Raw genomic sequence first — 21366 nt, forward strand, 5'->3', positions numbered from 1 at the left:
ATTTTGAAACTTCATTATCAGATTACTTTTGTTCAAACTTGTACTTTTTTTCCATTTTTGTTCTTTAAACTGCAGGGTTAATCTACCTGCTAAAGTCTACGCTTCTTATTTCTATGTGACTGCAGGGATGGAGCCATCCCAGCTCTCACGCTGATAATGGGAGGGAACCTTCTTAAGGGTAATAATTGATCTTGATGTTGGTTCTTTTCATGTTTACTTCGAAAAAATTTGGTTCAGTTTGGTACTTCTTTTGCATTAGCTGAAAGAAGCTTGCAATTGTTCCTGGACCTTTCAGGTTTAAAGGGACCAGGAATTTCGAAGCTCATCATTGTTGGCATCATAATTGCTCGCTACATTGCCCTACCTCTGATAGGAATTCTAGTTGTGAAGGGAGCACTTCATATTGGTTTGGTGCACTCAAACCCATTGTATCAGTTCATTCTCTTGATTCAATTCGCACTTCCACCTGCAATGAACATAGGTATGATATACTTTCTGCTTAAGCTTCAAAGATAAATGTCTGCCTTATCTTTCACTCTCATTTCTTTCATTAGTTCTCTTTCAATATCGTTGCTTATGTCTTCTTTTTTTCTTTTCTTTTTCTCCCCTAGTAATTAAGACTGGCATTGGGCTTTCTTTGCTAAAAGAAAGAAAGGTGTGCCAGCTTACCTTTTTAACAAACACATACAAATATTCCACTTGTTAGCTCAAGTCCGATAATTTTCTCTACTTCATCATCGAAGTGGTTTTGCACCTAGTAGTGACAATTTAAGCACACGGGTGCAGTAGGATGCAAGACAGCATTAGACCAGAGTAAGTATTTATTTTTTTGATAAGTGACCAGAGTAAGTATTTATGGTTTACATCTCCCTGTTCTAATGACACCATCTTTCTTCACTCATTAGGGAAAACAAAATGCCTACATTTTTAATAGTGGATCTTGCTACTCACAGTTCCTCGCACCTAATAGAGAAAAAACATTTCACATAGTCAGACCAGTCACTCCTATTATTTTGCTACCACATAGGCACACACATGGCATGCCATTTGCCAGAGTAGTATGCCCATAATAGACCAATCTTACAGTTTATCATTGTGTACAGCTGGCAGCCAACCAAAAGTGAGTGACTTCTAGTTTAAATTGTAATTTTTAAGCTAGCCAGAAGACAAACACGTGCCAGGTGATTTTAGAGAATTGTTTTTATTTTTGTGGGAGTTTCTTTTCCCTCTTTTAGTTAGCCATCCCTCCTTTAGGGCATATTTTATTTTATTCTTGTAAATTTGTATTCTTTCGTATATTCTGAACAACTGAATATGATTGTCTACTCTTCCATTCTCCTCTTTGTACAAGAATTTTCAATGAGCACTTCTTGATAGGAAGATATTGTGGCCCATGATGACCCTGAAAGAGCACTAGAGTAATCAGAAGAAGTACCTTGTGGACTGTACTTGAAATTTACACAACAAAACTAGTGATGAATATAGTAATGAAGGTGGATAATGTCAGAATAAGGCATCGACAACATACATATTTTTAGCCCAAAGAGGAGGGGGAAATAAACCAACATTTAGTTTGCACTTGGATATTGCATTAGAATAAAATAATAACTTTTGGTGTTTTTTTCCTTAATGATAACTTTTTGTGTTAAAATTACTCTAATGCTCTTTATGGCCTCTCTCTTTGCATATATGAAAGAAAGAGGAAACCACTCTTAGAAGGATAGAGTGATGAATAATTAAGGGGTTAAGAACCACTCTCTTTTTCTCCTCATTTCGTTTCCCTTCTTAATACACAATGCACACTTTCCTCCTTTTGCTTTCCTTTCTTTTCCAACTTTCTAACTGTTAGCAGATATGATAGCCACGATTTATGGAATGGCTTACCATATTAGTAGAGATTTGATAATGCCATAGAATATGCTGTGATTTGATTTAGATTTGATTTAGTTTCCTTTCTTGTAATATGAGTATGTGCTCTCTTTTTATCTATGAATAGTAGAGTTGTGAATGAGTGATAAAGCTCATTCAAACCTTTTATATATTTATCTTTTCTTTCTTCTTTTTTATATTTCTACTTGGTATCCGAGCCAGGGTGGTCCGACTAAAATGAGGGCATTGCGAGTTCGGGACCACCCATTCGGGAATGGTCTAAGGTGAGATCGCCCATCCGGGAAATGTCGGGTAGGCAGGGTGGTTCGACTTCAATGAGGGCGTTGCGAGTTTGGCACCACCTATTTAGAAATGGTCTGAGGAGACGTAGTTATTTCTTTTTATTGTCTGAGGAGACATTGTTGATTCTTTCATCTACATTGCTTAAACATATATATGAAGGGGAATGGTCTGAGGAGACATTGTTGATTCTTCTATCTACATGTTTTAAACATGTGTATGAAGGGAAATGGTTTGAGGAGACATTGTTGGTTGTTTACGGTCTGAGGAGACATGATTGGTTGTTTATGGTCTAAGGGGACATTGTTAATTGTTTATGCTCTGAGAAGACATTTTTTTATTTGTTGATCGACACTTCATTTGAGAGAAAATCATCGCTAGTCAGATTTGCACTCTATTTGTCACAAGCTCTCAGCACCTTGCAAACATTCTTACAAAGGGCATCAATAAGATTGTATTTGAGAATGTATTGTCCAAGTTGGGCGTTTAAGATATCCACGCACCAACTTGAGGGGGAGTGTTAACAGATATGATAGCCACGATTTATGGAATGACTTACCATATTAGTAGAGATTTGATTATGCTATAGAATATGCCATAGAATATACTGTGATTTGATATAGTTTCCTTTCTTGTTATATGAGAATGTGCTCTCTTTTTATCTATAAATAGTAGAGTTGTGAATGAGTGATAAATCTCACTCAAACCTTTTACATATTTTTCTTTTCTTTCTTCTTTTTTATATTTCTACTCTTAACCAAATAGATGGTAGAGAATGTTTGCAGCCTCCTTCCTTATGCCTCTTGTATAGAGTTCCTTAGGCGGCATCTTGATGGTAATGATACCACAACCTAAGAAGTGCTGTTATTTAAGGCAAACAATTCTATCTCCATCATGTCAGGAATGAAAACTATGAGCCTTATTTCTATAGAAATTCTGTATGTAAAATATTCTGCTTCATACATTAACATCTTGTACAAGTATATATAGGAAAGTGGGAAAGCTATACAAGGAAAAGAATAAAAAATATTTCTACAAATCTGTTCCTAATTTAAAGCAATCAATCTATCTTATTTTACTGCAATCAATCTATCCTACAATCTTGTTCTAATTTACAATAGTCAGAAATCAATCAAATCCCTAAAACCAAGGGAAATAATATATATCTTCCAACACTCCCCCTCAAGCTGGAGCATAGATGTCTCAAATGCCCAGCTTGTCAAGTGCCAAATTGAAAGTCGTACTTGACCCTCCCTTTATCAAAAAATATGAAAGCTGATGTTTTGTCTTCACAAACGGAGTGCAAATTAATCCACCTATCAACTTCTCTTTGATAAAGTGTTTATCCACTTCAACATGTTTAGTACGATTTATTAGATTCAATGTTCGTAATGTCAGGCATGTTCGTTTTTGGGAGGATCTTTGGTGTGGCGACCAGTTGCTTTCACACTCATTTCCTAGGCTTTATAGCATTGCAACTAATAAGCATGTTTTCGTGATTGATTGTTATCATCTTGATAACAATGGAGTTACGTGGGATGTGCGGTTTAGGCGGTCTTTTCAGGATTGGGAAATAGAGGAAGTCTCTGCTTTTTTGGATATTTTGTATAGGCAGAAGGATATTGGCAGAGGGTGTGATGATATTTTGTGGATTCCTTTGGCTCATGGTCGGTATGATGTCCGCTCTATGTTTATTCATTTATCCAATTTCGTTGGTTCGAGTTTCCTTGGAAGTCCGTGTGGTGCTCTAAAGCCCCTCTTCGAATCGCGTTCTTCGTTTGGACAGCTACATTGGGGAAGATTTTGACTTTGGACAATTTGAGAAAGAGAGGCAACATCATTGTTAATTGGTGTTGTTTATGCAAAGATGATAGTGAATCCGTGGATCACATTCTTTTGCATTGTCCTGTGGCGTTTGGTTGTTGGAGTTTTATTTTCAGCATATTCGGCATTTTTTGGGTAATGCCTAAGCACTCCTCTCAATTGATTAACGCTTGGAAAAGCTGTCCTGTTAAGAAACAAGCTCGTGCTTATTGGAAGATTGTTCCTCATTGTGTCTGGTGGTGTTTGTGGCGTGAGAGAAATAACAGATCCTTTGAAGGAAAAGAATCGTCCTTAGCTAATTTAAAAATTCATATTCTTCGTTCTTTATTCTTTTATGTTAGAGGAAGTACATGCTCCTCGATTGATGATTTCTTTGATCTCTTGGATTCTATTGGTCCTTAGATCTTTTCTCTTGTATTAGGGATGCGTTCCCCTTTTGAACGTTTTTCTAATATATTTTTACTTATCAAAAAAAAAAAAAACATGTTTAGTACGATAATACTGAATTGGATTGTGAGCAAAGCTAATGGCAGCTTTGTTATCACATAATAGCTTCATTGGATCCCTAGAATTAAAGCCCAGCTCCTTTAACAAAGCGTTGAGATACAACATCTCACATAGACCATGAGCCATGGCTCTAAATTCTGCTTCAGCATTGGATCTGGCCACAACAGATTGTTTCTTACTACGCCAGGTGACTAGATTCCCTCCCACAAAGGTGCATTATCTTGAAGTTGATCTTCTATCTATTACACATCCTACTCAATCAGCATCTATATATCCTTCCACTTCGAGATGACCATGGTTGGAGAATAAGACCTTTCCCAGGAGCTGATTTTAAATACACAGCCAACATGTGTGTTTCGTAAGGAGCATGCATGACCTGACTTACTACACTCACCGCATAGGCTATGTTAAGGCGAGTATGTGCCAAATATATTAGCTTCCCAACCAACCTTTGGTATCTCTCTTTGTCTATAGGTGTATCATTTGTGCATTCACCAAACCTGTGATTTTGTTCAATTGGAGTATCAACAGGTTTGCAAGCCAACATTCCAGTCTCAGCCAATTAGTCTAAGACATATTTTCGTTGGGAAACAAAGATCCCCTTCTTTGACCTAGCAACTACCCAAAAAAATATTGTAGAGACCCAAGGTCTTTGATCTCAAATTCTTTTGCCAGATATGCTTTCAGCTTACCCATCTCCTCACCATCACTACCAGTCACCACAATATCATACACGTACACGATTAAGGCAGTAATCTTACCTCCAAGTGAATGTTTGAGAAAGAGAGTTTGATCCGATTGGCTCTGGTGGTATCCATATATTTCTTTATAGCCTGAGTAAACTTGCCAAATCAAGCTCTAGGTGACTGCTTGAGTCCATACAAGGATTTCCTCAATCTGCATACCTTACCTCTTTTAGAGGAATTAACAAAGCTTGGAGGAAAGTCCATGTATACTTCTTCCTATACATCGCCGTGAAGAAATGCATTCTTCACATCGAACTGCTAAAGAGGCCACTCTAAATTTGCAGCCAAGGATAAGAGGACCCTTGTTGTATTTATCTTCGCCACCGGTGCAAATGTTTCCTAATAATCTATCCCATAGGTTTAGGTATAACCTTTAGCTACTAATCTTGCTTTGAACCTCTCCACTGAACCATCTACCTTATGCTTCATTGTGAATACCCATTTGCAACCAACTGTCTTCTTTCCCTTTGGTAGCTCAACAAGTTCCCATGTAGAATTTTTCTGTAAAGCTTCCATTTCTTCAATCATAGCTGCTTTCCACTTGGGGTTGTCAAGAGCTTCTAGTAACTTATTAGGGACAGATACGGATGAGAACTGGTTTGCAAATATTTGAAGACACCTAATGAGAGGGGATATTTTACAACTGAAAAACCAAAACGAGAGGGAGGTTTTCTTTATCGAGTGGGATAACATGCCTGATTCTCAATAACTAATTCAGTAGCATTATGTGGTTAATCAAGTTGATCAATAGGTAAATGAGCTGAATCATTAATAGAAGTATCAATAAAGAGCTTAGAGGAAGGAACTACCTCAGGATTACCAATCACAGGAGTGCTTAATTGGTTATTGGGTCGATCAAGAGGTGGCTGAGTGGTTTGTGTCTTCTCCCTTCTTGAATCTACAAATCTGTGTGACTCAAGGAATTTCTTTGAAGTCGGTGCAGAATTTTCAGGAGCTTCCTTCAAAGTCGATGCAGAAGTTTCAATAGACGATGATGCACTGGTTAATGGTAGTGGCAACGCCTCCCAAGACTTCTCTTCATTTCCCAAATTCTCCCCTTGAAAAGAAGCATTTGAATCTTCCCCTGAATAGTAAGCCTGATTTTCAACAAACATCTTTGCTGAAGGAGGGTGATAGCATTTGTATCCCTTTTGTGTGGCAAAATCCCCCAAGAATATGTGCTCTCGGATCCAGCTTACTCCGGTGTTGTTTGTGGATATGAGTATAACAAACACATCTAAACACTTTGGGTGGTGTTAACTACCATCTACTCTAAAAGCTTAAACTGTTAGAGTGGGTGTAACTTAAATATATGTATCCTTCAACACGCCCCCTCACGTGTGGCCTTCTTTTGGTCCAACTCGTGTTTTTCAATTTTTTTATTAAGGTGACGGTGAGGTTTGAACTCGAGACCTTTGGTTCTAATACCATGTTAATTACGATCTACTCTAAAAGCTTAAGCTGTTAGAGAGGGTGTAACTTAAATATATATATCCTTCAACAGGTGGAATATGAAGAAGAGTTGGAATAGTGTGTTTTTTTGGATAATGTTTGAAGAGGAGTTTGAAACTGAAGGACTTTTGAAGGCATTCTATTAATGAGATATGCTGCAGTAAGAACAACATCTCCCCAGAAAATTTTAGGAACGTTTATAGCAAAGAGTAATGACCTAGCAACCTCTAAGAGATGGTGATTCTTACGCTCTGCTACTCCATTGTGCTGGGGTGTATCAACACATGAAGTTTGATGAATGATGCCATGAGCCTAGAAATAGACACTAAGCCCTCTTTTAAAATACTCCCCTCCATTATCTGATCGTATAACCTGTACTCTCGTGTTAAACTGGGTCAAAACCATTTGGTGAAAGGATTGGAAGGTGGAAAAAACATCACTTTTTTCTTTCAACAAATAGATCCATGAAACACGAGTGCAATCATCAATAAAGGAAACAAACCATTTAGAACCTAAATGATTAGGAACACGGGATGGCCCCACACATCACTGTAAACAATTGATAAAGGCACAAATTTTTTTATTAAAACTTGAAGGAAAAGAAGTGCGATGGTGTTTAGCTAACACACAACTATCACAATGAAAATTAGAAACATCAATTATGGAGAATAAAGATGGAGACAACTTATTCAAATAGCTAAATGAGGGTTGTCCTAATCTTTTGTGCCATAGCCAAATCTGCTCTTTTGATGTTGACCTGCCAACTATTTGATTTGCTTTTCCATTCGAAGCCTAGTTTATATCTAAGTAGTACAAACCACCTCTTTCTCAACCAAGACCAATCTTCGCTCCCGTAAGAAGGTCCTGGAAGACACAATGAGTATCAAAGAATGTTACGGAACATTTAAGAGCCTTAGTAATCTGACTACTGGACAATAGGTTATCAGATAAACATAGAACATGTAAGACACTAGAAAGAGACATCGAAGAAGTAATTGGAATGGAACCTTCCCTAGACACAATAGAAGTAGATCCATTTGTTGTTTTAACACTCTTTGTACTAGGATGAGTGGTATAAGAAGAAAAAAAATCTAAATTCATGTGTCATATGATTAGTAGTACCTGAATCAATAATCTAAGATGACTTAAGACGGCCAGAAGTGTTCAAGGCTAATCCAAAGTTTCCTGTATTGGCCGAGTTACACGAAGCCTCTTTTGAGGATAGATTCTGAGCATACTCTTGCATCATTTTATCTACCTGAGCTTGAGAATATTGTGGCTGGGCTGCAAAAGAAGATTGTGCATCAGACTGCACATCAAAGGTTGTATGATGTGCTCTAGAATTTGAATTATCCCCCTTGTTTCCACCTTTCTTACGGAACCAGTCTGGATAACCTTTCAACTTAAAACAAGTCTCTCGAGTATGTCCAGCCTTATTATAGTGCGTACATAACAAAGACTCTTTGTTTTCAGGTTTCCTCGAGTGAAAGGTAACCAGTGCAGTTGGAGTCTGCATAGTAGCCAAGGCTGAACTCTCCTGTGAGACACTTGTAAGCATGGTAGCCTGACGAAGCTCCTCATGTCGAACATAGGCATATGCACCGCGAAGATTGGGAAGAGGATCATGCCCTAAAACTTGTACTCTGATCTGATCAAACCCTAGGTCGAGGCCGGCTAGGAAATCTTAGGCCCTTTCATTCTCAATTCTCTTCTTTAGCTTTGTTGTATCCCCAACACACTCCATATCACACGGCTGGAGAAAATCTAGCTCTTGCCAAATGTCCTGCAAAGCAGAAAATTAGCTAGCCAATGTCTTCCCCTGCTGTCGAGTCTCATTTTCCCTGCGCCTCAGTTCATAAATCTGAAAAGCATCATTACCATCAAAATAGGTTTGAGCCACGGCTTTCCAAATAGCATGAGCTGTGGGAAGTCGAAGAAAACTGGCGCTAATATCCGGAGTCATTAAGTTAGGAAGCCATGACATCAACATGGCATTCTCCTCCAACCAAGTAGAGAAGGAAGGTTCAGTATCCGCTGGCTGTTTCTTCACTCGAGTCAAGTACCCCGACTTTCCCTTTCCTGTGATGTACAACTTCACAAACTGGTACCAGACAGAATAATTTGTCCCATCAAATTTGTAAGAAGTCATCTGCACACTCACGTTGTCAAGTTGATTTGTCACAATCGAAGGAATAGGCGGTGCTGTACTAGAATCAAAAGATTTAGAGGTAACGACAAACATGTTTCGATGTCTATGGTGTTTAGAATCAAGGCTATAAGGTGTCGTCCAAGACAATTGCACACCAAGAGAACAAGAATAGGAGGACAAAGAGAATAGGTTAGCGGTAATCGCACAGACCCATGAAACTTTTCTCTCTTTCTCACACTACTTCTCTGATACCATGTAGAAATTCTCTGTGTAAAATATTTAGCCTTATATATTAACATTAACATCTTGTACAAGTATATATAGGAAAGAGGGAAAGCTATACAAGGAAAAGAATAAAAAATATTCTTACAAATCTGTTCCTAATTTAAAGCAATCAATCTATCATATTTTTCTGCAATCAATCTGCCCTACCTGTTCTAATTTACAATAGTCATAAATCAATCAAATCCCTATAATCAAGGGAAATAATATATATCTTCCAACAATTTCTATGTGCAATGTGTGTGTCTATGACTCTATGTGCATATATATAGAGACTGAAGAATGAATGGGCATTACATTACACAAAATAGGAGTTTGTTTGTAGGTTATAGTTCTTTCTTATCCTTCACGCTTGACTTAATCCTACCATCAATCATCATTGTAACAACCTGCACCTATACATACCCCATCCAACCATTATTGCAGCCGATGAATCCAAAACTCAGCGACATATTGGATTGATGGGTCCAGAACTATTTGTTAAATATGATATATTCATGGATTTTATTGAAAGACATAAAAATTGAAGAGAGAAAATAAACATGGAGAACACAAGGATAGAAACACAAAGCCCAAAGGTCTACATCACTTTTATTATATTCTCCCTTTATTTTGTTTACAATAACCACCTCTATTTATAGGTGAATTGGGGAAGACTTGTAGGAAGAGAGAAGAAATTTCTTGCTCTACAAGTATTTTATAATAAAGGAATTACACAGAAAGTCAAATACAAATATGGCAACAACTTGTTACCCAAGTATAGCAACTTTAACATTCTGTCAACGCTTAAATCACTCTTATAATTATTCTCCAACACCCCTCCTCAAGTTGTACACGAGATTTAACTCAAGTGTCCAACTTGAAACTAAATACGAAGTTGTCGAGAGTCCGAGGCGAGTTACAAAGATTTGAGACGAGTTGATCCTTAGATCCGAGACGAGTAGAGTATAGAGTATGGTATGATGAACCTGCTCTCATACCATATTGAAAGACATAAAAATTGAAGAGAGAAAATAAACATGGAGAACACAAGGATAGAAACACAAAGCCCAAAGGGCTACATCACTTTTATTGTATTCTCTATTTTGTTTACAATAACCACCTCTATTTATAGGTGAATTGGGGAAAGACTTGTAGCTAGAGAAAAGAAATTTCTTGCTCTACAAGTATTTTATAATAAAGGAATTACACAGAAAGTCAAATTCAAATATGGCAACAACTTGTTACCCAAGTATAGCAACTTTAACATTCTGTCAACGCTTAAATCACTCCTATAATTATTCTCCAACAGATTTTAATAGATTTGGAGTGTATATGATTTATTAAAGGATGCTATGGTTAATATTTAAATTTGACTTGTTTATTTTAAATGCCATGGTATGAAAGAGATGACAATACATTCAAATCATCATAAAGAGGCTTGACAGGATAACATGGATAGAGATGGTGGTAACAGTTGGGTGGCAGTTTTTGGTGATAAGGGTGATCATTTTGGCAATGATCGAGGAATTTATATATATATATATATATATATATATATATATATATATATATAGACAGAGAGAGAGTGAAAGAGAGAGAGTGGAATAAGAGGTTGCCAAGGGGTAGCGAGCTCCCACTTCGAAAGAAGGATACGAGAGAAAAAAGAGGTGGAAAATCACGAATTCCTATATCTTCAATGGATTAAAATGTCCTTTGGAATAATATTATTTTTCCTACTGTGGAAATCAGTGACAGAGCCAGAAAATTATTTGAGGGGGGCAGAATAACAATAGGATAAAAACTTGGGTCCTTGGTAGAACTGGTTGATGTTCACGAGAGTGTGTGTGTGTGTGTGTGTGTGCATGAGAGAGAGAGAGAGAGAATGGATGGATGGGCCAAAGAGCAAGGAAAAAAAAGAGTCGGAGAAAGTCCATTAGGGTCTAAAAATTCGGGGGAGGCAGGTATATATAGTGGAGTTTTATAAATAAAAATATTAGTAGGGGATTTTAGCAAAACTATAGGTTTGTATATATTGTTAGCCGAGATATGATAGGCGCAAATCATGGGATGTGACTTACCATATTATCTGAGATATGATGGCCACAAATCATGGATTTGACTTTATTTATGCATTTGTTTAGGCATAGAATATGCAATGATTTTATTCAGTTTCCTTTATTGTTATATTAACATGTGCTCTTTTTAATATATAAAAATGAGAGTTATGAATGAGTGTATATACATCTCATTCAAACCTTTTACATATTTCTCTTTTCTTTCTTCTATATTATATTTCTTTTTGGTATCAGAGCCAGAGTGGTCCGATTGCAATGTGGGCATTGCAAGTTCGGCACCAGCCATTCGAGAATGGTCTAAGGAGACATCCCCCATGTGGGAGGTGTCAAGTAGGACGGGTTGTCCGACTTCAATGAGGGCGTTGTAAGTTTGAAACTACCCATCTGGAAATTGTCTAAGGAGGCGTGGTTGCTTTTTTGTGGTCTGAGGAGACATTTTTTATTCTTTCATCTACATTGTTTAAACATATGTATGAAGGGGAATGGTCTGAGGAGGCATTGTTGATTCTTCTATCTACATATTTTAAACATGTGTATGAAGGGAAATGGTTTGAGGAAACATTGTTGGTTGTTTACGGTCTGAGGAGACATGATTGGCTGTTTCTGGTTTGAGGAGACATTGTTGAATGTTTATGGTATGAGGAGACACTTTGATTTGTTGATCGGTACTTCATTTGACAGAAAAGCATCGCTAATCAGATTTACCTGTGTTAGCAAGACCGTGTTTAAGGATGCATTGTTCAAGTTGGGCATCTCACACATCCACGCACTTGAGGGGGAGTGTTAGCCGAGATGTAATATGTGCAAATCATGGGATGTGACTTACCATATTATCTGAGATATGACAGCCACAAATCATGGATTTGACTTTATTTACGCATATGTCTAGGCATAGAATAGGCAATGATTTTATTCAGTTTCCTTTATTGTAATATTAACATGTGCTCTTTTTAATATATAAATATGAGAGTTGTGAATGAGTATATATACATCTCATTCAAACCTTTTACATATTTATCTTTTCTTTCTTTTATATTATATTATATTTCTTCTTATATATATAATTTAGTAGGCCAGATGCCGCCCCACTCAGTCCAATGTAGATCTGTGTCAGGCAATAAGACTCCAATTCTAACAGATTCATTGTCAGTCAGTGGGGTCTGTTGGATATTGAGTTCCTTTAAGTGGCTGCTTCATCCTTTGGAGTTTCTATAGGGGTCTTAGTTCTGCTATTCAGCTGGTTGCTGGGTTGAGATGTTGTTGCTATTCTGCTTTGTCCTTTGGAGTGGTGGAGGTCCTCTTTGTGTGAGTTGCGCGGTGCGGTAGCAATCTATTAATTCGGTTGGAAACGGTGTTCTAATGACCTAGAGGGGATGAATAGATCAACTTGCTTGATTTTTGTGATTGATTAAATTACCCACAATGATTAACAATTAGACATCCACTATCTCGAAGCGAAGTTACAAACTCTGACTGAGGCTCACGCCCTCTCCACTCTACCAAGAACTGGTTGCTAAATGCACTTTGCGACTCCTCGTCCAAACGGTCTCAACTTCAGGCTTATTCCTCGATCCTTTTAGACGGGTTGTTGGAAGAACCCGAACACTCCTCGAATGATTTGTTCCCTTCGCAGTGACTTATTCACCTTCATTTCAATGATATGAAGAATTATAAAGGATTCTACTACTCTGATCGAAATGAGTAAATCAATGTAGACTCTAAATATCTTTTCAATCAGATGAAGAACATTACCCTAAATCATTTTGTGTTTAAGTGTGCTCTCTAAAAAAACATATTTTTCCTAAAATCTCTAATAAAGCTCCAACTGTTGTAAATCTTATCTATAAGTTGACTCAACGATTATGGCAGATTTATTGGGTCTTCAATATAGGCTAATTTTTAGGGATTTTATTTTTATTTTTATTCTGATTTGATTTGATTTGATTTTTTCTCTTTATTTTGATTTGATTTTATTCTCTTTTCCATATTTGTAATTTTCCGCTTGTATATAATGATAGTCAGGCTCTCAAATTGAGTACGCCAATTTTACCAAGTTACTTTTTGGTATTAAAGCCTCAAACCTACGCCTCCCCCATCTCTCTCTCTTTCACCGCCTATTTTAATATCTCTCTCTATCTCGTTACTGCCCCTTCCCTATTTTTTTTTTCCACAAACCTTCTCTCTTTTTCAGGTCGCTGTTGCGACAGTCTTAGGAGGAGTCAATCTCCTCTAGGTTCGACCCCTGTAGGGGTATTCCCTTAGTCTTTTTCATGCACTAAGGGTCAGAAGACGTATTTGTAATTTTTTGGGGCTGCCAGGATATTCGGCAGCATTTTCGGATCAGACCACTGTGTCTCCGGCTTCTTGGTTTGATCAAAATCAGGTTTATTCCTCCTTTATTTGAAATTATTGGTAATCTGTTGAATTGATCTATTTAATATTATGGCTGAATCAAGTAATAATAAAGAAACTCTCTTTTCGGCGCAACACACACCGGCTCAACGAGTTACTAGTGTGCTGTTGAATGGCCGTAATTTTGCATCATGAGCTCGTTCCCTCCGCCTCTATGTTGGTGGAAAAGGCAAATCAGGGTGGAATTTGGGTACTGAAAAGAGGCCAGATATTAAAGATCCTAAATATGCTCAGTGGGATATGGACAATTGCACCATTTTAAGATGGATGTTTAATTGTATGGAGGAACGCATTTATAATATATTCATGTTTTGACTCTGTTAATGACTTGTGGACTGCTTTGAATCAAATGTATGCTCATTCTAGGAATGATGCTTGTATTTTTAAATTATATCAATATATTGCTAAGGCCTATCAGGAAGGCCTAAATTTGTCTGTAACTGATTATTTTGGGTATTTGAGATCTCGTTAGGAGGATTGCTAAGGCTTATCAGGAAGGCCTGAATTTGTCTGTAACTGATTATTTTGGGTATTTGAGATCTCGTTGGGAGGAACTAGCTCAATATGAGCCTCTCAGTGAATTTCCTTCTGAGGCACCCTCTCTTCTTGTCAAACGTCTTGATCGTCAGCATACCTATTAGTTTTTGATGGGATTACGCCCAGAATTTGAACCACTAAAGTCTCAGATCTTGAATGCATTACCAATGCCATCCCTGTTGGAAGCCTTTGCTACTGTTAATGGTGAAGCACGCATGCACCGTTTAATTCAGCCCTCAATTGTTCCTGTACTAGTGTCTGAGCCTGCTGGGGATAATATGGCTTTTGCAGCCAACTTTGGATCACGAGCTTCTGGAGGTCAGATTATTTGTCACCATTGTGGAGGGGTTGGACATGTTAAGGCTCGTTGCTTCAAACTTCGTCCTGAACTGAAGCAAAAATTTTCCAAGGAACCGTTTATCTGGAACTGGTTCTTCTCGTACTGCGGCTGTTGCAGAAACTCCTGTTACTACTGGTGGATCTACTATATTTCCTGGACTGAGCCAGCTTCAGTCTCAGATTGGTCCTCCCTTGCTTCTAGAGTTAGTGCTTTTTCAACTGCTCCCACTGCAACTATTGCTACAGGTACTCCTACTGCATTTCATGTTAAGGCCAAGCAGCCCACTTGGGTTTTGGATTCTGGGGCCAATGATCACATGACTGGTGAGTTATCAGTTTTTTCTTCTAATATTATACCTGTTACCCAATCTATGTATCTTGCGGATGGCTCTACATCTTACATTCACAGTAAGGGTGATGTTTGTCTGTCTCCTGATATTACTCTTTCATCTATCCTTCATGTACCTAAATTTGCCTTTAACCTTTTATCTGTTAGCCGGCTTGCAAAAAACCTCCAATGTGCAGTTATATTCTTACCAGATCACTATTTGTTGCAGGACCTTTGTTCGAAGAGGATTTTTGGCAGGGGTTATGAGCGTGATGGGCTTTACTACTTTGGGGAACCACCAGGAACGAGTCTTCAAGCTTCTGTCCTACCTACTTCTAGTGTTTATGATGTTTCTTTTCGCACTTTTAGTCTGTGGCATGCACGTTTGGGGCATGTAAACTTTCAATATCTATGTCTATTGTTTCCTTCGTTAAATAAAGCATGTAAGGACCATAAGTTAAGTTTGTGAGCTTTCTAAACATACTAGAACTAGCTATATTTCTCATATGAGTCGTGCTCCTAGTATGTTTGATCTTATTCATTCTGATGTCTGGGGCCCTTCCCTAGTTACTGCTTTCTCTAGACATCGATATTATGTGACATTTATTGATGATTATTCTCATTGTACTTGGGTTTATTTATTGAAAAAGAAATATGATGTGTTTCTTTTATTTACCCAGTTTCTTCAAATGATCAAAACCCAGTATAACACTGTTGTCAGTAATATTCGTTCTGATAATGGACGAGAATATGTTTCGAATGAGTTCCGGTTTGAACTTAATAGGGGATTTTACATCAACTTACTGGCCCCTATACTCCTGAGCAAAATGGCGTGGCTAAACGCAAAAACCGTCATCTTATGTCTGTGGTCCGATGTCTTCTGAGTGGTATGCATGTGCCTAAATTCTATTGGCACATGGCTGTTCTTACAGCTGCTTTTCTGATTAATCGTACTCCCAGTCGAGTTTTGGGTGGTAAGGCACCACTTCAGATTCTCCAGCCTGATTATACATTGTTTCACCTTCTGCCTCGAGTTTTTGGCTGTACTTGTTTTGTTCATAACCGTAGTCCTTCTCGTCATAAACGTGATGATAAATCTATTGGGTGTATTTTCTTGGGGTATTCTGCTATGTCAAAGGGCTATTGTTGTTATGATCCTGTGACCAAACATATGTATCATTCTCTTGATGTGACATTTCATGAAACTGTTCCTTTTTATAGTACTAATTCTATGGTACCGGATTCTCTCTCTTGTGATCTGGAGAAGGAGATTTCTTTTATTGCCTGTCCTGTTCCTCTCTTTGAAAATCACACTGTCCTGGAATCTCCTTCTCCATCCATGCAGGGTTCCCCTCCACCTTTGTAGGTCTACTCTCGTCGCCATCGCACTCAACCTCCCCTGCCAGAATCATCTTCAAAACCAGGTCCAGGTAACTCTCCTTCTCCTATTGCTCCTACAATTCCTGAGCGCACCTCCCGTTATCCTACCCGTGATCGTCATCCTCCTAATTGGTATGGTTTTTCTAGTAGCACTAACCACCCTATTTCCCAGTATGTTTCCTATGATGGTCTTTCAGGTGCATATAAATCCTTCCTGGGCAAGATTGGGACCATTTCTATTCCTCGATCAGTGTCAGAGGCCCTCCAGGATCCCAATTGGGTGTCTGCCATGACAACAGAAATGGATGCTTTACACAATAATAATACATGGGAACTTGTTGCTTTACCTTATGGGGAGAAAATGGTTGGCTGCAAATGGGTCTTTAATGTGAAGTACTTAGCCGATGATTCTATTGATCGGTATAAGGCTCGGTTGATGGCAAAAGGCTTTACTCAGATTCCGGGCAAAGACTTTAGTGCTACCTTTGCTCCTGTGGCTAAGTTGACGTCTGTGCGACTGCTTGTCTCCTTATCTGCTGCCCATTCTTGGGCTCTGCATCAGTTAGATGTCAGGAATGCATTTCTTAATGGAGACTTACTTGAGACTATATATATGGATCCACCCCCTAGATTTCGGGCTGAAGGGGAGTATGCTGGGAAAGTCTGTAGGCTACGGAAGTCTCTTTATGGTCTGAAGCAATCTCCTAGAGCTTGGTTTAGTCGTTTCAGCGATATTGTTTTATCCATGGGCTTTGTGCGCTGCCACTCAGACCATATTTGTTTTATTCAACGTTGCTCTGATGGTCGTTGCATTATGTTATTGGTATATGTGGATGATATCATTATCACAGGTGATGATGCTTCAGGGATTGCTCAGGCGTAACTTCATCTTCAAAAGTCCTTTGATGTGAAGGACTTAGGTCCTCTTCGATATTTTCTTGGAATTGAGGTTGCTAGATCCCGTCGTGGAATTTTTTTATCTCAAAGGAAATATGTTTTGGATCTTCTTCAAGATACTGGCATGCTTGGGTGTCGACCCGCTTCCACTCCTATGGACCCCAATCTTAAACTCTCTGTTGAGTCAAGGGAATTACTTCCAGATCCATCCGTATATCAACGTTTAGTAGGTCGTCTTATCTACTTGACTAACACAAGGCCCGATTTGACATTTGCTGTTAGTGTGATTAGTCAATTCATGCATGCCCCTCGCTCAGCTCATATGGATGCAGTCTACCATATTTTGAGGTACCTTAAGTCGTGCCCTGGTCTTGGTTTGTTCTATGCCTCAGGAAATCAGTCTGGACTCTCATGCTTTATTGATGCAGACTATGCTGGATGTAAGACAGATAGATGTTTTACCTCTGGCTTCTGTACTTTCTATGGTAATCATCTCATCTCATGGAAGAGTATGAAGCAGACTGTTGTTTCTAGATCCTTTGCTGAAGCTGAATACCGAGCTATGGCTCAAGGTACTTGTGAGCTCCTTTGGCTTCAATCAATTTTGGGAGAGTTGGGTCTTGTACAGAAAGGTTCTTCAAGGCTGTTTCGTGACAATAAATCAGCCATTATGCTTGCTTCTAATTCTGTTTTACATGAAAGGTCGAAACATATTGAGGTAGACATTCACTTTATTCGAGAGAAGGTTCGATCGGGTATCATTAATCCTATTTTTGTTCCTTCTTCAGAAGAGACTGCAGATGTGTTCACAAAGTCTGTTGGGCCTTCTCTTTTCCAGTCTTCCATAGTCAAGCTGGGCTTACTCAACATATTTGCTCCAGCTTGAGGGGGAGTGTTGGAAATCTTATCTATAAGTTGACTTAACGATTATGGCAGATTTATTGGGTCTTCAATATAGGCTAATTTTTAGGGATTTTATTTTTATTCTGATTTTATTTGATTTTATTTTATTCTCTTTAATTTGATTTGATTTTATTCTCTTTTCCATATTTGTAATTTTCCGCTTGTATATAATGATAATCAGCTCTCAAATTGAGTACGCCAATTTTACCAAGTTACTTTTCCAACAATGGTGTCAAAAGATGATTCTAAGTTTTTCTCTCAAAAACCATACTAGGGCTGGAGTTTATAGATGTATATAGATCCAAGAGAGTCCTCTAAATATTTAGAGAGAGGTTTTAAAATTGTACTAGGACTTCTCAAGGGGTTTGGTGCAAAAGGAAACTTAAAAGTGCAACTGGTCGGACTTGCCCAGTTTGTAATACAATGGGGATTCCGACAAGTGCAACTGGTCGAACTTGTCCAGATTGCAATTTTTTTTAAAAAAAACTTAATTGCAATCCTATCCAACCTAAATATAGAGTGTCTTCACTCGCATACCTGTTCTAAGTGATGTTTCAGCCAATGTCATGGTATGAGGCACTTGCAATTTAGCTCTGACGATCAAGACACAAGATAAACCAAAAAGTACAACTCGATCAACAAGTTTTGACACTGAAATTTAGCAACACAAAAACCTATATCTCATACTTTGATGCTGGCTAATGTGGTTGTGGAGGCTTTTAGACCCCCCACCCCCTTCCTGGGGGTTCCACTTTGCATCCCAGTTTTGGGGCCTTCAATTGAGCCTCTTGTGCTCTGCTGATCTGTTTTGTGGTCTTTAGTGGCTGCTGTCTACTTGGCTTTCATTGGGTTCCCATTTATATTCTTTTTGCTTCTTTGGTTTGTGTAGCTACTTTCCTCGGGTATGCTCCTTGTGTTTTGTATGGCTGTACTTACCAAAATAACTGTAAGGCACCCTTTTTAAATGTATCTATATTCTGAACTTTAAAATGTGCAGTGTACCAAACCATGTTCTTTTTGTTTTTAATCTCTTTTTTATAAAAAAAGAAAGAATACAGTTTTTAACAACATATTTACCAAATCTTTTATTATTATAATTATTGTTAGCCGAGATATGATAGCCTAAAATCATATGATAATAGCTAAGATCATGGAATTTGACTTTATTTACGCATATGTCTAGACATAGAATCTGAGTGATTTTATTTAGTTTCATTTCTTGTAATAATAGCATGTGATTTTTTAGTATATAAATACTAGAGCTGTGAATGCATGATTATTCTCATTTAAGCCTTTATATATATCTTGTATTTCTTCTATTATAGTTGTAATACCCTATCGGAGAATTGGGTTCCCTCTCTCTCTCTCTATGCATGATCGATTATTTCTTGCTAGGAAGCACTAACTTGCCTAAAAGGGCAAAGTTTCCATGTCGGACACTGACACTACACATCTCGGACACGTCAAAAAACATGTACAAATATTTTATATTTTCTTGAATATCCAGATACTCCGTGGACACGCGTCCGACACGCCATGGATACGTGTTCAACACACGTGTCCCATTCTTGTGGATTTTTAAGAAAGTTTTAGAAACAATGTTGAGTTGAAGTATAAATATTATGAGTTGTTTAATAACTTTCAGCAATATGATGGTAATTGTTATGGGGGTTTTTAAGAAAGTTTTAGAAACAATGTTGAGTTGAAGTATACATATTAGTAGTTGTTTAATTACTTTCAGCAATTTGATGGTAATTGTTATGACAAACGCAATGAACCCAAGATAAAATCAAGAATCATGACAGAAAAGTAAACACACCACACAAAAAACACAAAGATTTATACGGGGTTCGGCAACTGCCTACGTCCACGGTTGAGATCCGACGAAAGTCTTCACTATGTGTGAAATCTGAAATAACAAGTTTTAAGCCAACTCTGTTTCTGTATGAATTTCAGTCTCTCTCTCTTCCTCCACTCCAAACCCTAAGCGCCCTTATATATTGGGCTACAAGAGACTAATTAGGGTCCACTACCCATGAGCAAAAAAAAAAACGGTTCAAAAATTTTCCTCCAATGAGTCGTTGGGTTGCAAGCCGGCACCAAATTCGGGCCACAACATCATAGTAATTACATAATTAGTTAAAAGTTGTTTTATTAAACAATTTATATTAAAACAATTAGATATTTATCCTTATATTTTAGTTCAAGGTTCGAACTCTTGCACGATCATCTTTGACTCTCTTGTTCTCCTACCAACCAAGCTTCGCTACCGGTGGATGGTCTCTCTATCTCTTTCTCCTCTTTTATTTCTTCTTCTTTGTCCTCCTCTTTTATTTCTTCTTCTTGTTCTTCACAAATCCTAGATACTTCTTTTTTTCCTTTTAGAATAAATTTCTTTTTCCTTTTTCCTTTATTCCCTGGAGACTTTTTCTCTTTTATGGATTCTTACCTTTATTTTTAACTAAGGCCTGATTCTTTTTCTAACAAAACCCTAATCCTCTTTTTTTTTTTTTTTTCCAGCAAAACACAAATTTTTTTTCATTATGAGGTTATAAAAACTAATATTACCCTTAATTTTTAAAAGTGCAACATCATATATATATAATATATATTTATTATTTGCCGTGTCCCTGTCGTATCCGTGTCCTAATTTTTTAGGATTTGCCGTTTCGCCATATCTGTGTCGTGTCGTATTGGTGTCCCGTATCCGTTTCTGTGCTTCTTAGATTTCTTGTTTTCTCTCGGATTTTTTCTCAGATTCTCTCTTCAAAACCTAAACTCTTAAATCAGTGACAAAGGTGATTATCTAGATTGCCCGTCACTCTCAACCCTCAAAATCTGCTCTCTTTATCCATCTTATGCAAAACAATCGCCAAGACAGCTTCAAGGCAAAAGAAAGAAGCAATCCCACAAGCGTGGTTGCCAATTTTAGTGATCAAGGATATATTGGACTTGAAAAATCGATTCTCTTCTCTCTTTATACATGATATATATAGACAGACACACACACATACATACACACGTAAAAACTATAACAATATTTATACACATTTATTGTTGGATATGCAACAACAGCATAACCTCAGTTCTTGATTTTCAATTGTTGCATGTATATGTATTGTTTACTATGTTACATGGACTCTTCAAAAGTAGGTTAAGTACCTGTGTTGGACATACATTACTCGGACATGGGTATGGGATATGTGCTCGACACTTTTGGTTAGACATGCACCCAGAGAACATATCCAATAATTCAATTTTATTATGTTATTACTTCAAAATGAATGAAATGTCCATATATTAAACACTATGTTACTTGAATACATTATTTTGCTTTAGAAAATAGAATAAAATGAATATTTAGCAATGTCCACATGTCCTTCT

General features: G+C 37.7%; 1 protein-coding gene across 2 annotated transcripts in view; it reads left to right on the forward strand.

Annotated features, from left to right (window-relative positions):
• The window catches only part of LOC132278607 (protein PIN-LIKES 3-like), a 76464-nt gene that overhangs the window by 52098 nt on the left and 3000 nt on the right, over positions 1-21366 (forward strand). Inside the window, exons 9-11 of one of the 2 annotated variants that reach the window (XM_059780440.1) lie at positions 126-178; positions 296-481; positions 15032-15359. In XM_059780440.1, coding sequence (XP_059636423.1) covers positions 126-178; positions 296-481; positions 15032-15069 — 277 coding nt within the window. In that variant the 3' untranslated portion in view covers positions 15070-15359. Of the gene's footprint in view, positions 1-125; positions 179-295; positions 482-15031; positions 15360-21366 lie in introns of those variants that run through there. The other variant, XM_059780439.1, reaches the window with a different exon arrangement.

Source organism: Cornus florida, unplaced genomic scaffold, assembly GCF_030987335.1.
Source record: "Cornus florida cultivar Cherokee Brave unplaced genomic scaffold, ASM3098733v1 CherokeeBrave_3.0.0_Hap2_Chr10, whole genome shotgun sequence".
In the NCBI taxonomy this organism is placed as follows: domain Eukaryota; kingdom Viridiplantae; phylum Streptophyta; class Magnoliopsida; order Cornales; family Cornaceae; genus Cornus; species Cornus florida.